At 53.1% G+C, this 14599-nt stretch overlaps 4 protein-coding genes across 4 annotated transcripts; 1 reads left to right on the top strand and 3 right to left on the bottom strand.

Moving 5' to 3' along the window:
• Positions 1-2030: 2030 nt before the first annotated feature.
• On the top strand, positions 2031-4529 carry CORC01_04556 (uncharacterized protein; the record flags this gene model as incomplete). Its single annotated transcript, XM_022616203.1, has 1 exon — positions 2031-4529. One exon carries the CDS (start codon positions 2031-2033, stop codon positions 4527-4529), a length of 2499 nt encoding a protein of 832 aa, XP_022477292.1.
• Positions 4530-5409: 880 nt separating this feature from the next.
• On the bottom strand, positions 5410-8348 carry CORC01_04555 (DNA ligase I; the record flags this gene model as incomplete). Its single annotated transcript, XM_022616202.1, has 5 exons — positions 5410-5946; positions 6017-6785; positions 6838-7984; positions 8047-8189; positions 8323-8348. The coding sequence occupies 5 exons, from the start codon at positions 8346-8348 to the stop codon at positions 5410-5412; spliced, it is 2622 nt and encodes an 873-aa protein (XP_022477291.1).
• Positions 8349-8855: 507 nt separating this feature from the next.
• Positions 8856-10457, bottom strand: CORC01_04554 (pyruvate dehydrogenase E1 component; the record flags this gene model as incomplete). Its single annotated transcript, XM_022616201.1, has 4 exons — positions 8856-9364; positions 9422-9876; positions 9939-10072; positions 10203-10457. Coding segments are annotated over 4 exons (1353 nt in total), but the record flags the coding sequence as incomplete, so codon positions are not given.
• Positions 10458-11331: 874 nt separating this feature from the next.
• CORC01_04553 (WD domain-containing protein) lies at positions 11332-13585 on the bottom strand (the record flags this gene model as incomplete). The annotated part of the gene is made up of 5 exons (XM_022616200.1): positions 11332-11577; positions 11645-11993; positions 12055-12417; positions 12468-13063; positions 13118-13585. The coding sequence occupies 5 exons, from the start codon at positions 13583-13585 to the stop codon at positions 11332-11334; spliced, it is 2022 nt and encodes a 673-aa protein (XP_022477289.1).
• Between the last annotated feature and the right edge of the window lie 1014 nt (positions 13586-14599).

The raw sequence follows: 14599 nt of genomic DNA, 5'->3' as shown, positions 1-14599 counted from the left end.
CGTGCTTTGTGCTGGCTGGCTCGGCATCGGTAGATTGCTGCACCGGGCGCGCCGCACATCAGCTCAAGCAAGAATCTGGAATCTGGAATCATCATGGAACGTCCGAGCAGGCCAATCTGGATCCAAGAGCCTCGAGGCTTGCAAGTTTGAGGTTACCATCAGGCCACTTGCCCGAGCTTACTTTGCCGATAACACCTTATATTTCGATGCTCTCAGATAACCTGAGGTGCCGGAGGTAAGCTTTCCAAGTACTGGGTATCCGTACCTCATTGAGGTACAGATACAGATATCCATCTACCTAGTTCCCATTTATGCATGCGTCATGAATCAACGATGTTTTTTATGTTGGCATAGACATGTGATCTGGCATCCTCCCTGTTTCCGTTGGCGTAAGAGAATATCTCCCCATATCCCCTCCACAATTGTAGGCATCAGAGTCAACCAGGAAAATCGACAGGAAAGTCTGACATACTGACTTGGACCGATCGACATAGTAATGCCGGATCATCGGGTGCCGCAGGGCCCGTAGCTGCCGGACGACCAAGTGGGCATTGGCCAATGACGCTACTTCCAATTCCATTGGTGGCTAAGATACAGTGGGGCAGAAGCTAGCACTCAGACGGCGCATGTGATTATGTCAGTGGCATATCCGTAGGGAGAGCAGAAATAGGAACCATGGAAAAATGACACGCCCGCTGACTACACCTAGAAACAATCTTCAATACCACTCATCAGTCAATGAATCGCAACCTCAACCTGGGGGCGGGGAAGGGTCACCCATGCGATTGGATCGGCCAGAGCGCCTCTGATACAAAACAGCGCAGCGTTGAAGAACAAAACAAAGTGGAGGGAGAAGGAGAAGGAGAAGAATTTGCCCAAGGCTTCTCCCACGGCCCGCACACTGGCTTTGAAAGAGCAAAAGCACAGCTGCCCGCCCGCGCAACAACCTTTACTCGCTGCCGCTATCCGTGCCTCTCTGACAGAAAGGACGGTCCGGTATGGCATACCAAATATCGGTCGAGCGCGGAAGAAACAGCAGTGAGATGAACACACAGCGATCCCCAGTCTAGCCGCATTCGACATATGGCAGCGTGACGCATGAGCCCGTTTCTAAAAGTTCTACCTACCGGAGATCCATACGATGTACGACCGAAAGAGGATACCCCTTGTTCTCGGGCGAGGGGGGGGGCGCAGCTCTCTGCATATCAGACTTCTGGTCTCTCTACGCACCACGGTGCGCAGCGGGAAGAACATCAGCAAGCTTCCCTTCAGTGCTCCTTCAGTGCTCCAGTCTTGGTGTGTGTGTTGGGTGGTTGGCTACCTACCCACACCCTGGACTGAGTTGAGGGTGGTACCTTGCCTTTCCTTCATCGTTTTTCTGTCAAGGCAAGGCACGCACGCACGTCAAACGTCAGGTACATACCATATGGATTGGCAGGACAGCAACATGTGGGCACACGTGTGTTGCCCTCCTTGCTTGGTACAGATACGCGTTCAGGTGCACTGCTTTTTCAAGTAGAGAGTAGAAAGGTCCGCACTCTATCCGTACTACTGCTAGCTTCTCTTTTATATATTACCTACTCGGTGCTTCCCTACCCCTGTCCCATTGATCTGCTTCGTCATAGCCAATTCTACGTTTTCTCAGATCGGAGCGTTGTACTGCATCATCCTTCCTAAACCCAATACCTCAATACACAGCCTAACGGTCCTACACCTCAGACATACACATTTCTATTCTTTTCCGTTTATTGGGCCACAAACCCCTTGACCCAGCTTTTCCCCAGGCTTTTGAGATCCTCTTTTGCTTCACCTTTTCGGTTCTTGCCTCTTATTCAGGTCAATCTCCCGTCCTGACCTCGGTGCAGCACCGACTGGTGTCCACTCTCACTCTTCCCAAAAAGGCTGAGCATGTGCCATTGAGCTAACATAACACCCGGAACGCCCGGCTGCAAATTGCGACTTTATTACTCTTATACACCCCGCGACTCAATTACTCGATTCCTCAGCCTGTTTGACGGAAAAAGTTCACGATGGTGGCCATGTCTCAAAAGGAAGGCGTCACTGAGAGGAGGAGTTCTCCGTCCCCGACTCTGGAAAAGGTCCCGTTTGAAGATCCAGTTTATGGCGATGATGACCAGGATGGCGCCCAGTCCGTCATGCAGCCCGCACTGAGTGTTGCTGCCACTCGACTCACACTACCCCAAACATCCAAAGCCGAGAAGGCTGCTGCGTTGGAAAGGGAGAGGAAGTCATCCGGACTCTTTCTGCCTGGTCTTGCCAGCAGTGACGATTCGGCTAGCTCGCCAGAACTAACGCCCTTTCCCGACGAGATCCCTACCAATTTCGAGACTGAGTCGGATATCCCCATTTCGCCAGCGCCGCCTCGCAGACGAGAATCTCAAAAGCTCCAAAAAACAAGGCCGGCACCGAAGGACCTACCCTCGCCATGGCAGTCAAGTCCAAGGAGCATGATATTCGGTGGTGGGGACGGTGAAGCGCCCAAGAGCGCCCTCGAATCTGTGTCCTTCGGTCAATCCCGGCATAAACGCTCATCCTCGGCGGGTGCTGATGCGCTGAAGAAGTTTTCGAATGCGTTCTCTTCATTCCCGGCCCCTTCAGCAATTTTCAACTCCTTATCCTTCTTCACTGCGGCTGCAGAGAAGGCGGATCCGAGGTCGACTGATCAGCGGAAATCCCAACTGGTTCAGAATGGGAGGCCGTACAACAACACGCCTGCCATGTCCAGCGGTGCCAACGGGCTTCCTCGTGCGCAAACAATGGCCCATGAGGCATCCGGTAACCGCCCTTCCGTATCATCGGGAAGACCTTCTACCACAAGGCCCCGCGTTTTGAGGAGAGTCACATCTGACGACTCGCTGCTATACCACTCTCTCTCCCGCACATCGTCTATCGGGGATGATGATGGTAGGTTTGACCATGTCAGAGAAATGGCCAATGTAAGAATGAAGGCAATTAAAGACAGTCTACCCGAAAGACCGACGTTTAAAATGCCGAGCTTACCCAAACTCGGGTCGTCACTCAGACTGAACGAAGACGCAACGGGCAAGGCTATCCCCGAGGCTCCGGCACCAAAATCTGACAACGATGGACTCTCAACTCTAGACAGAGTGCTGGAGACGTTGACCGGGGATATTGTGATTCTCGGCGGTTACCGCGGTTCGATTTTACGATCAGCAGAGCCTCCGCACCACCAACTATGGGCTCCAGTCAAAATCGGCCTCAATATGAGGAAGGCGGATTTGGAGGTCGGCCTCGATCCCGAAGACGAAGAGTCTATGGAAGAGCGCATTATTCCATCAGGCATGCTCCAAAATATTGGCCCCATTGATATCTCCAGGAAGCTGTTCAAGAAAATTGCCGCCTGCGAAAACGTTCGGAAAGGAAAATTACGTCTGCATGATTACGGCTACGACTGGAGACTGAGTCCTCATCTACTGTCACGCAAGATGGTGGAGTTCTTGGAAAAGTTGCCGTGCAATCAGGGGGATTCGAAAGAGCCCAGAGGCGCTCTTGTTTTAGCCCACAGTCTCGGCGGTCTCATCACCCGCCACGTCGTCAACCAGAGACCGGATCTTTTCTCGGGTGTCGTCTACGTTGGTACACCTCAGCGGTGCATCAACGTCCTAGGACCTCTGAGAGACGGCGATGCAGTCCTCCTCAACGAGAAAATATTGACTGCACAGGTCAATTTCTCATTAAGGACGTCCTTCGTCTTTCTGCCCGACGACGGCTTCTGCTTCGTCAACAAGGACACGAAGGAGGAGTACAAAGTCGACTTCCACGACGTGAATGAATGGATCAAATATCGCCTCTCGCCATGCATTGAGCCTCCTTTGCCCCCGCTGGTACCAAAGGAGAAGTCGACAACGTTGAGCTCTCTTCTCTCGGTTCGCAGTCGCAGCTCAAGCGAGAAGAAACAGAGTCACGTTTTGCCGCCATCAATAGCCGACGCAGCCCGGAGAGTAGAACAGGTTCGTGAAGGAAGCATCAACCCACAAATAGACGGCAACAAACCGTCACCATTCACCAAGGGAGCACTCAACGCACCAACGCCCCCCAACCGCGCCAGAAACATCGCCTACCTAGAGCGTACCTTGGCCGAGATCAAGCGGTTCCGTCAAGAAACACAATTCAACCCAGTTCTATCAGAGGCCAACGCATATCCTCCTCTCGGAATCATCTACGGCAAGGAAGTCCCCACCGTTTACGCTGTCAAGGTCAGCAGCCGCGAGGCCATCGCTCATGCACAAGCCTACGACGACCTCATCTTCCGTGCCGGCGACGGTGTGGTTCTCGCACGTGAGGCGCAGCTGCCAGAGGGGTACGAGCTGGTGCGTGGCGGGCGTGTTAGCACCGAGCGCGGACACTTGACCATGCTCGGTGACATGCCCGCCATAGGCAAGGCGTTGGAGGCTGTGATTCGGGGGCGAAGGAAAGGAATCGGCATGGGAAACGTCGCGAAAGAAGGTGTCGAGACGGACCAAAAGGGGGGTGTCACTAAAGCCTAGAGGGTTTTCGTCCGGTCCCTTCGGGTTATGTACAGCGGATTATGTTAAATCGAACTGTATTGGTATTGAGCAGAACTTGACACGGGGGGGCCCAGGGCCAAATGTTTGTATAGCTAGTTGTACACTAGAGTGCGACGACACTTTTATGGTTACAAGCATGGACATATCACATTCAATATATCAAACATTCTTATTGCTCTTCGTGAGGTGACTTCCGCGGTTGACCAGAGGCATAGTGGTTGACTTGACTCTCCAGAATAGTAAAACTACCTCGAGGACAAAAGAGTCATCAACACATGTTCCTCTATGCACGTTTCCCAGTGCACACGAAGAAAACTCCGATGCAAATTATCCGAGGCATTGACCTCGAGAACAAGAGGCACTAAATTTTTTTCTTATTTTTACGAAGTGAGAAAATCAAATGCTCAATGACAATGACCGCACATGCAGCGGCCGGCGCGGCCGGCCGCATGCACACGCAAAGCAAATCTTTTACAAGAACTTTTCGATCGACGCTTACATATCCCGCAGGTTTACGCTTCTTCTCCGTGAGACATGCAAGATTAGAGAAGAGAACCGAGCCAAAAGAAAGACTGGACGAATACACATGCACATGTTCGGCGCTAAGAGAGGTATTCAGAGAGATATTGGGGCGTGTATTTGCGCCTCCATCCGACGCAAATATTGAAACCTACTTAAAGAGTCATGTATGCGAGTTGCTAAGTAAAAGCCATGCTTGCAATATTCCTCAACCCGACCCCTCTGTCGTCATGATGAGCGGAAGCATCCACGTACATTGCAATACCTCCCAGAGCCATGTAAGAACGCCATGATTCGCCGATTCTCTTAGTGCAGGTTTAAACCTCAAAATGTTTGTTGATTAATACTCAAAATCATCATCCACCGCGGGGCCTTTGCTCTTGGTTACGCTCTCCTGCTTGCGATACATCTCGGCCACCTGGCGACTGGATGTAGCCTCGTCGGCCTTCTTGTCGTCGCGCACCTTGATAAAGCGCGGGAAGCGCAGGCTGATTCCCTTCTCGCCGCCAGGGTCGACTCCTTCTTTGCACCCGGCCTTGTAGCGCGGGCTGAGCGTCAAATCGGCCGTCTTGACCTCCCAGACGTAACGAGGCTCGAACCACACGTCGGGCTGATGTTGCCCGCCCGAGGAGTGTGCGTAGAACGGCTTTGGCCGGTCAATGACAATGTCCGAGAGCTGCTTGTGCAGCTCCTCGAGAACGGCCTCGGAGAATCCCGTGCCGATATTGCAGACAGTTTCATACGATTCGGACGACGGGTTATAGCATGCCAAGAGGAACGCGCCATAGACAGATGTACGCTTCCCTTTACCGTAGTATGCACCTAATACTACGAGATCGAGCGAGTCGCCGATGCCGCTTAAGTAATCCTTTTTGATCTACGAATATGCAGTCAGCACGAAAAATCGTCGGCGCAATAAATATCTGTAGGGGATCCAAGCGGCTTACCTTGAGCCAGTTTCGGCTCCTCTTGCTGGGCTCATACCCGCTCTCCGAGCCGTCCAACATCTTCACCATCAGACCCTCGCAGGACGCCTTGACGCTCTCATCGAGGAACACTTGGATCTGCTCCAGTTCCTGTCCATCCATGTGTGTAGCAAGGGCGAATTCACCTTCCACCGGTGTAAACGCATTCAACAGGAGCTCACGACGCTCCCTGAGTGACTTTTCGACAATGGCCTCGCCGTTGAGGTAGAGGAGGTCGAACGCAAAAACGCAGACCTTGACCTTGACATCTTCGATTTTGACGTCCTTTTTCTTCCGCGTCATCAGCTGCTGAAAAGGCAGGACCTTCTTCTCGTCGATATCCCACGCAACTGTCTCACAGTCAAGGACGAAGCTCTTCGTATCCGCCTTGACCCAAGTGTGAAGTTTGGCAAGAATGTCTGGGTATTTCTTGGACAGATCTTCCGAGTTACGGGAAAAGATGGCGGCAACACCGTCTGCCGCAGCTGTCGTAGCCCCCGGTAAAGATTGACAAATCTCCTCATCCGCAGACTTCGCAACGTAATGGATCTGCGCTCGTTCACCGTCGTACTTGTACTCGCAGGTGAAGGTCTGGTTTTCAAAGCGGTCAAGAACTTCAGTGATAGCTTTCGTCGGTTTCGCCAACATGGGCTTCAGGGGTATGCCGGGCTGCAGCTTGCAATGATCGCGCAAGTTCATGATGCCGTGTTCCACCATGGCGGGGATGATGACATCGTAGCTCGGGAGTTCGCTGTTGATGATTAGCACAACGCTGTTGAGGAATACGGGAGCGAACCACAAACCTGTAGACTGTCTTGAGAACGGATTCGGCTTGCTCTACGTCTGTCGTCTTGGGTGCCTGACCTTTGACGTCGGCCTCGTGGAATATCACAGCTTGAGCCAAAGATACCAAAACAGACCTCTCAGCCAGTCCCAATCGAAGCTTGCCCTCGAGGAACCGGACAAGATACTTGGCTTCGCTGGGACCGCCTTTATCCTTAGTGATGTCCACCCTTCCGGAGGAATGAGAGTCGGCTGCTGACAGTAGCTTCTTGATGGCGTCCACCTTCCGGCCTTGGGCACCATTCCCGGAAACAGTAGCGATGCCCATGAGACCCTTGTGAACTCCTCGTATTGTCAAAGCTTTGGGCTTGAACATGGTTGGCTGCGTTGATCTACTCTTGACGGCAACAAGACCAAGATCTCCAATCTCCTTTTGGTCCTGCTTGATGACTGCGAGACTTCGTCCCGTAGATTCGCCAATGGCCTTCATGATGAGCGACTCCCCAATGCCCAGCTCAATGCCAGCATAGTCAGGAGCCAGCTTATTGATCATGAGCAGAACAGTGGGAAGAAGATCGTCGGGGGTCAAACGCAGAACTTGCCGAAGGAACAGAGAGCAATGAGCCATGATCTCTAGCCGCTTGGTCGTGAGCTCGATGAGGGAGAACGTCGTACAGAGTGCGGCGTAGGGAACTGGTTCGCCCGCCTTCCAGTCGGGATATGGGTTCTTTGTTTGGGTCTTCAGTTTCATCTGCACCTTTTCCAAGGTCTTTTTCGCTACCGTAGGCTTGGCCTCCTCTTCGTCATCTTCAACAACGTCGTCTTCGGACGCAGACTCCGTTGTATCCCCCTTTTCGTACTCGACGGCAGGTGCAGGTATAGGAGACTTGGTTACTCTCCTCGATCGGGACGTCTTTGGTGCGTCAGAGTTAGGCTTTGCAGCCTTCGCGGACTTCACTGGACTGTTCTTCCTGGCCTTGGAAGTATTCGGTGACGTTGAAGGTGACTTGGTCGGAGCTTCATCCATCACTTCATCTTCGTCTTCGTCCTCGATGACACGTTTGCGGCCTCTGCGCGGCCTCTTTGTGGCAGGTTCATCATCTTCCTCCTCCTCGACGACCTCATTCTTGACCTTTGGGCTCGGGCTTCTGGTACGTTTCCGTGGCTCTGTAGTCAATTTATTAGTCAATTGAAACGAAAGACATCTGGTGTATGAGTTCAAAATCTACTGCTAGGGGAATGCCGTGTCGTAATGGCGACATCCACGGGATCGTCCTCCTTTTTGACATCTTTCTTCGGGGCCGCCTTGGTGGCGAAGCTCAGCTTGCTCTGCTGAGGCTCAGGCTTGGATCCCTTCGCTCCGAAGAACTTTCTATACAACTCTGTCAGCAGATATCCTTGCAACCACACGAAAGCTGGAGGTCCAAAGCTCCGTTACGTCTGTGGTAGTCCTAGAAACATTGTCCTTTACACACCCCAACGTTGTCTGAGATGGCTTGACGTACCCCAGCGTCGCCTGCTTCGGCGCCATTTTGACGTCTGGTCGAGTGTATACAGCGAAGAGTCGAAAGCTGTTGTGAAACGCTGCCCGATATGCGTTTCTTTGACCAATTGAGCTGCTCAGAAGGCGGGGAAGGACGGACATGAAGGTTGGAGGAGGACTTTGGGGACACTCGACGCGCTGGGAGCAGAATAATCGCGTTAAGAGCTCCTGCCTGGTGACGCGAAAAGGGCCCGTAACTGCACGGACCCATATAAACTTTCCAGGCAGTGGCCATCGCTGTGCCGCTTCGGGCAAGTTTTCTTAACCGCCCCGATTGGGCTTAATGCACTGGTCCAAGGAGCTTTTTATTTCCACAGCCAGACAACATCACAGTGCGCCACCTTTCACTTTGGGCAAAAATATTTTGTCGAACCAGGAGGATATCTGCAGACCCTGGCCATGTTCAGATTGTGACCACTTCACCCTCTCTAGCTAGTAGGTATTGTACAATAGGACAGAAAGGTTAGGAAACAATTATTCGTCATGCGCAGGAATTTAGTGGAAGTAGTAGGTCTCATCAGGGGTGCGGCCACGGATGAACTGCGGCTCGGTACCGGGGACGTAGATGTCCTCGTAGAGGATCTTGGGGGTGGTGTCGGGGACGGCCATGGCCTCAGCGGCGGCAACCTCCTCGTTGACGAAGCTGCGGGCCTCCTTGTCAATGGTCTTGAGCTCGTCCTCGGTGACGACCTCCCAGTCCATGATCTTCTGCTTGAGGCCAGCAATGGGGTCGTTGGTGGAACGCATGCGCTGGATCTCCTCACGGGTACGGTAGGTGGTACCGGGGTCGGACATGGAGTGACCACCGTACCGGTAGGTGACGTACTCGAGGACGAGGGGTCCGTTCTCGGCGACAGTGTAGTCCTTTCCGTACTTGACGGCGGCCTTGACAGCAAGGACGTCCATGCCGTTGACCTTGAGACCAGGGATGTACTGGCCGCGCTTGTAGTAATCCGTAAGGGCGGAGGAACGGGCAGCAGCGGTACCCATACCGTACTTGTTGTCTGGTGAAATGGTTAGTGAGACGAACTAATGAGCTTTTCACAGGTCCCAGAACTCACTCTCGCAGCCGAACAGAGCGGGCAAGTTCCAGAGCTTGGCCATGTTGAAAGCCTCAAAGACCTGACCCTGGTTGGAGGCACCGTCACCGTACAGGATAACGGAGGCGTTCTTCCGGCCAGTGTACTGGTGAGCAAAAGCGAGACCGGCACCGACGGGCACCTGTGCACCGACGATACCGTTACCACCATAGAAGCCCTTGGTGAACATGTGCATGGAACCTCCCTTGCCGTACGCGATACCTTCGCGGCGGCCCAAGAGCTCGCCGATAATGGAGCGAACGGTACCGCCACGCATGTAAGCGAAGCCGTGGCAACGGTAAGCAGTGATCAAATCGTCCTCGCGGGTGAGAGCGTGCTCAATGCCGACAGCGACAGCCTCCTGACCGGTAGACAAGTGGCAGAAACCGCGGATCTTCTTCTCCTTGTACAGACGATCGGCGGCCATCTCGAGTTGTCTATGCAGACGGTGAGTAACGAAGATAACGTAGCACTTTTGCAGAGACAGGATAGCCCGTACCTGACAACAACCATATCCTTGTACATCTGCTTCAGTTCCTTCTTCGTAACATCGAGTGTGTACGGCGGGGGGTCGAGCTGGTAGGTCTCGAAGCTCTCATCGCTCAGGGTGATCTGGAAAGGCTCATCGTCGGACTGGGATAGCGCGGTAAGTTAGCACGATGCAATTGATCATGTCTATATATACGAGAGAGTGTTGTTGTTGTTGTGTTGTTGCCGCAGGATATTTGACGACTGTGACGGCGGGAAAAGAGCGCAAACTAACCTGCGGAACTCCCTTCTCCAAAGTTGCCGATGCAGCGTTGGTGGTGACGGACCGGGACGCAGCAGCAAAAGTGGCGGGGGCGCGAGTGCGCAGAGGCACCGCTCTGTTTAACCTGATTGCGCGGGAGAACATCGTGGGGGTGTTGATGATGGAGCCTCCGGACGATGAGGATGAGAAGGGTTCGGGGGAAGGAGGGTGATAACAAATTATTTGATCGCTGGAGCTCCGAAAAATCGCGGCGTTGGTTGGGAAGGGAGCTGCTGCTTGTTGAAAACTACTAGTCCGTTTGAGGCTAGCTTTCTTTCACGTGACTCTATCTCAACGGGATCTGCGAGGCGTGCACCTCGATGTGCTGTGACTTTGGCGGGCCCGGCTTCCAACGGTCGGCCATATTTTCGCACGGGTCCCATTGAGTTCTCATTCAGTGGACAGCGAGAGCGGCCTTCGGAGATAACAAGGAAACAGTGCCAGCACCAGGGGCCAATCGCCGCAAATACCCAAACCCCTACTCCGTCCGTACAGGGTTAATTAAAACAAATAACAAAGCCGCGCGAATGGGTTTTGCGCTCCAGATAGTCAAGTCCGACGAGGCAATTCTTCCCAATCGTGTTGTATGCCACATCTCTAGTGGTCAGGTAGGAAGGAGTAAAAGACCACAGTGAAAGCGGCTTCGGGTCTGGCCGTTACATCTTGTAATGTAAACATGGCTGGCTGTCAGGCTACTTGTCATTGATCAAACCGGAAATCCGAGAGACGGTCTGTCGCACTCGTTCTGAGATGGTGTATAGTTCTACAATACGCTACCTCGGGGTATATTAAGGTGCGGCTAGGCCAACCGCACTACAAAGCTGCATGACTTCGCGTCCCGAACCCCTAATCCTTCAATTGACACCCTTTAAACCACTGAAATGAAGTTCCCAATGCTATCAAAACCATGCCGGCCGTCCTTTGAAATGCATTTGATGCTTCCTGACCAACGCCGAAAGACGACACCCTTTTCTCGCTGGCCGCCCCATTCTCGGCTCGGAAGCATTTCGAAGATGGCCATACCATGAAGTGTATGGACTCGCCAATCACCACGTAAACCGTAACACCTCGACATGCGGATGGCTTCAAGGTACGACCGCGTCTAATCGTCATGGAAGAAAGTCTTGTTGCCACCCTGAAGTGGGGCTGTAGAAGGACCAGCGTCCCTCATATCAACGTCTTGACTTCCGGTAGCTTCTCGACTAGACCCAGCGATAGTCGGCTGGGTTTGTCTATAATCGAGCTGCATGGCGCTCAAGGGTCGAGTTGGCGCCTCTTGTAGAACTCGCTGTTGAAGGGAGAGCGGACGATCATATAGGACATCCTCCGGAGGAGAGAAAGACCATACCTTTATAAAGTTGGTTAGCAATGCGTAAAATTCGTTTTCCTGAACAAGATAATGCAATAACTCTTACCTCCATGACGGTACGGTTCTGCCGCAAAGCCAGAGCGACGCACTTCTCATCCTCGAAAGCCACCCTCCAGACAGCCTCTCCTTGAGCAATGAGCTCTCGGACCAGGTGACCTGTTTTCAAATCCCAGATTTTAACCCGGCCATCACTTCCACCACTGACGACCCTGGTGTCATCAAACTGCAAGCTGGTCACGCTGTTATCGTGCGCCGCAAGTCGATGAATGGGGCACATCTTCTCCAGTGACCAGACTCGCACTGAGCCATCTGAGCCGCCTGTCACGAGGGTATCTCCGCGCATCTGTAGCTGGCCAACGAGCGACGTGTGACCCTGCAGGATAGCCAAGCACTCACTGAGACTGGTTAGCACGCAAATAAAGGTAGAGGCACATACATGGTGTGCAATGAACTTACGCTGTTCTGGGGTCCCAAATGCGGACATTGGTGTCTAGGCTTCCAGTGACTACTCTCTTGCCGTCGAAGGCGATGGCGTAGATCTGGCTGAAGTGACCCTGAAGCGTTTGTATGCATCTACCCTCGGAGATGCTCCAGACCTTCGCCATGGTATCGTAACTGCCAGAAACAACGATGTCTCCCTTGATCTCTAGGCATCGAACACTGGCACCGTGGCCGACGAGAACGTTTCTGCATAAACCGGTGCGTATATCCCATACTCGAAGCGTCGTATCGCGCGAGCCCGATATCGCCGTGTTTGCGTCAGACATTTTCAGACATCGTACCGTTGACGTATGTCCGCGGAGCGTGTGGAGACAGGCACTGGCAATGTTAGCTCACCTGAGTTGGTATAGCGTTCGAATTCAACATACCCTGTAGCCAGGTTCCATACCCGCACATCACGATCACACCCACCACTGACGAGGATATCATCCCAAGGGACCATCGCCCATACACCCATGACATGTCCCTGTAAAGTGCGCTGCTGATTGCCCTTTGTGTCAAAGACGTGGATCTTGGCATTATCAAGGGCCACGATAATGTACTTGGGCGTCAAGTGCAAGCTCGTAACTACGCCGCCCTCCTGAGTAATGTTCCTAGTGGTGCTGGTGCCACCGGATCTCCAGGCTGCCTCAACGAGATACCGCTGCTTGAAGTGCGATTTGTAAGACCTCATTTTGGGCCTGGGATTACCGGATCCATCTAGACTGCGGGACCCAGAGGCGTGGGCTGTCATAGGCAGGGCACCCGGGAAACTACTGCTGACATAGTCATCTCCCCACAGAGGCAGGGCACCAGGTCGAGATGCGCTCCCCATCGATGAAGCCACTTCGGGCAGGCGTCTGCCGTAGTCGTGCTTGACGCAAAGGTTCTTCCACGTCATATCATCACTCAACAAGTCTCGCCATCTTCGGGACACCTGCGAGGCACGAGCCAAGACCTTTGGGTCATCTATGAAGGAGAGGATCTTGGGTAGAAAATGTTAGTATGGCAAACTTAGTGGGCATTGAGCACTCCTTACGCGTAAGCACAACTCATCTGGAAGACTTGTGAACGGATCCTTCTTGAGAAGGGGGCTGACAAACTGGTGAACAAAGCTCAGCTGTTGACTTGTGCACATGTTCAAGAGATCGGCCAGAAGGCGGGTTCGGTGAGGGCCGCCAGAATTTTTGAAATGATGGCGCACTTTGGCCAGAAAGAAATCTTCGTCATCAGCAGCATCGCTCCAGTCAAGTTGATGATGTGAGGGGCCTGGAGAGGCGGCTGGTGTGGGCGGTGGAGGTGGCGAGCCTGTCAACTGCTGATCGAAGTCTGCAGCAGGTGTGGTCATGCTAGGTGTGGGAGGACCTCTGATGTGTCCCGGCCGTTGAGGCATCTTCTCGAGTCTTGAGCTGCTTGGACTGCTTCCGGTGTTGAGCGTCATGTCGTCGCTGAGCATGCTCCCTCTTCTCTCGGAGAAACTCAGTGGTCTATTATTGTAGCCAGCCATGATGATTTGCGGTATGAAACGATCGTGCTCGAAGCGCTGCCCGATTGTGGTATCGTGAGTGCACAACGGCTCAATGACAGGAGTCCCTTGAAGACTGGAATGCAGTCGTTGAGCGGTGGTGAATTCGGGGGTCGCTTCGTAGTATGCGGAGTCGTTACTGAGGGTGCATTTATTATCGAAGATCAGTGACAAGCTCTCGAAAATGTCGCAGTAGGCACAAAGGCACAAGTGCAAGAATTCAGCTCAGCGTGAAGACGATGCGGTATCCGAGGCGAGGGCTGTTCGGCAGTATGAGAGGGTGATGGCAAATTGTTGCACGTTGGTAATCAATGCGCAAGTCTCACAGACTCGAGCAACTCGGATGACGACAATGATTCGGTGAGGCGACGATATGTGATGCAGAGTGCGAATGCGACAGGGCAAGGCGACGGGACGTCTCCCATGGGGAATTGGCGGCGTCGGATGGGAAAGCAGAAGATGGTGGTCGGTTCCTGGATCGGGAGTCGACTTGGACGATGAGAGGTTCTGTCTGGCAGCGGTACAGAATAGCGTGCGTGCCGTATGTGTATGGGGCCAGCGGGAGACGGGAAGCTTAACAATCGGAGGTGTCAGGCGGAAAGCGTGGGTCGTCTTGGGCCTTGTAGTGTGGAATGCTACAGGGCGACTCAATAGAAAGTGGATTGTTCGGTGGTATCGGAGGATTTCACTTGATTGACGCCCAAATGCCTTTCGCACCTCCCTGCAATGTAGTGTCTCTCGTCTTTTTTTTTTCGGTCGTCGTCGTCGTAGGGAGCGAAAGTAAAGATGTGTTGGAGGGGAAAAAGGAGAGGAGAAGGGATGGGATTGGATTGGAGAGGAGAAATCCAGCTGCAGACGGGAGTGTTTGTTGGCCGGGATTGGGGATCTTGGGGAAGGGGGAGTGAAGGAAGAGAGAGAGACGAGATAGGCCCAGGCACTTTGAGGTAAGACAGACTGACTCTGAGCACGCCTACGCCTCTGCGTGTGTAGGTGTGG

The sequence above is a fragment of the Colletotrichum orchidophilum genome (assembly GCF_001831195.1).
Source record: "Colletotrichum orchidophilum strain IMI 309357 chromosome Unknown Scaffold_30.1, whole genome shotgun sequence".
Lineage (NCBI taxonomy): Eukaryota > Fungi > Ascomycota > Sordariomycetes > Glomerellales > Glomerellaceae > Colletotrichum > Colletotrichum orchidophilum.
Note: the sequence above shows the minus strand (reverse complement) of the source record. Positions and strands in the feature narration are given on the sequence as shown.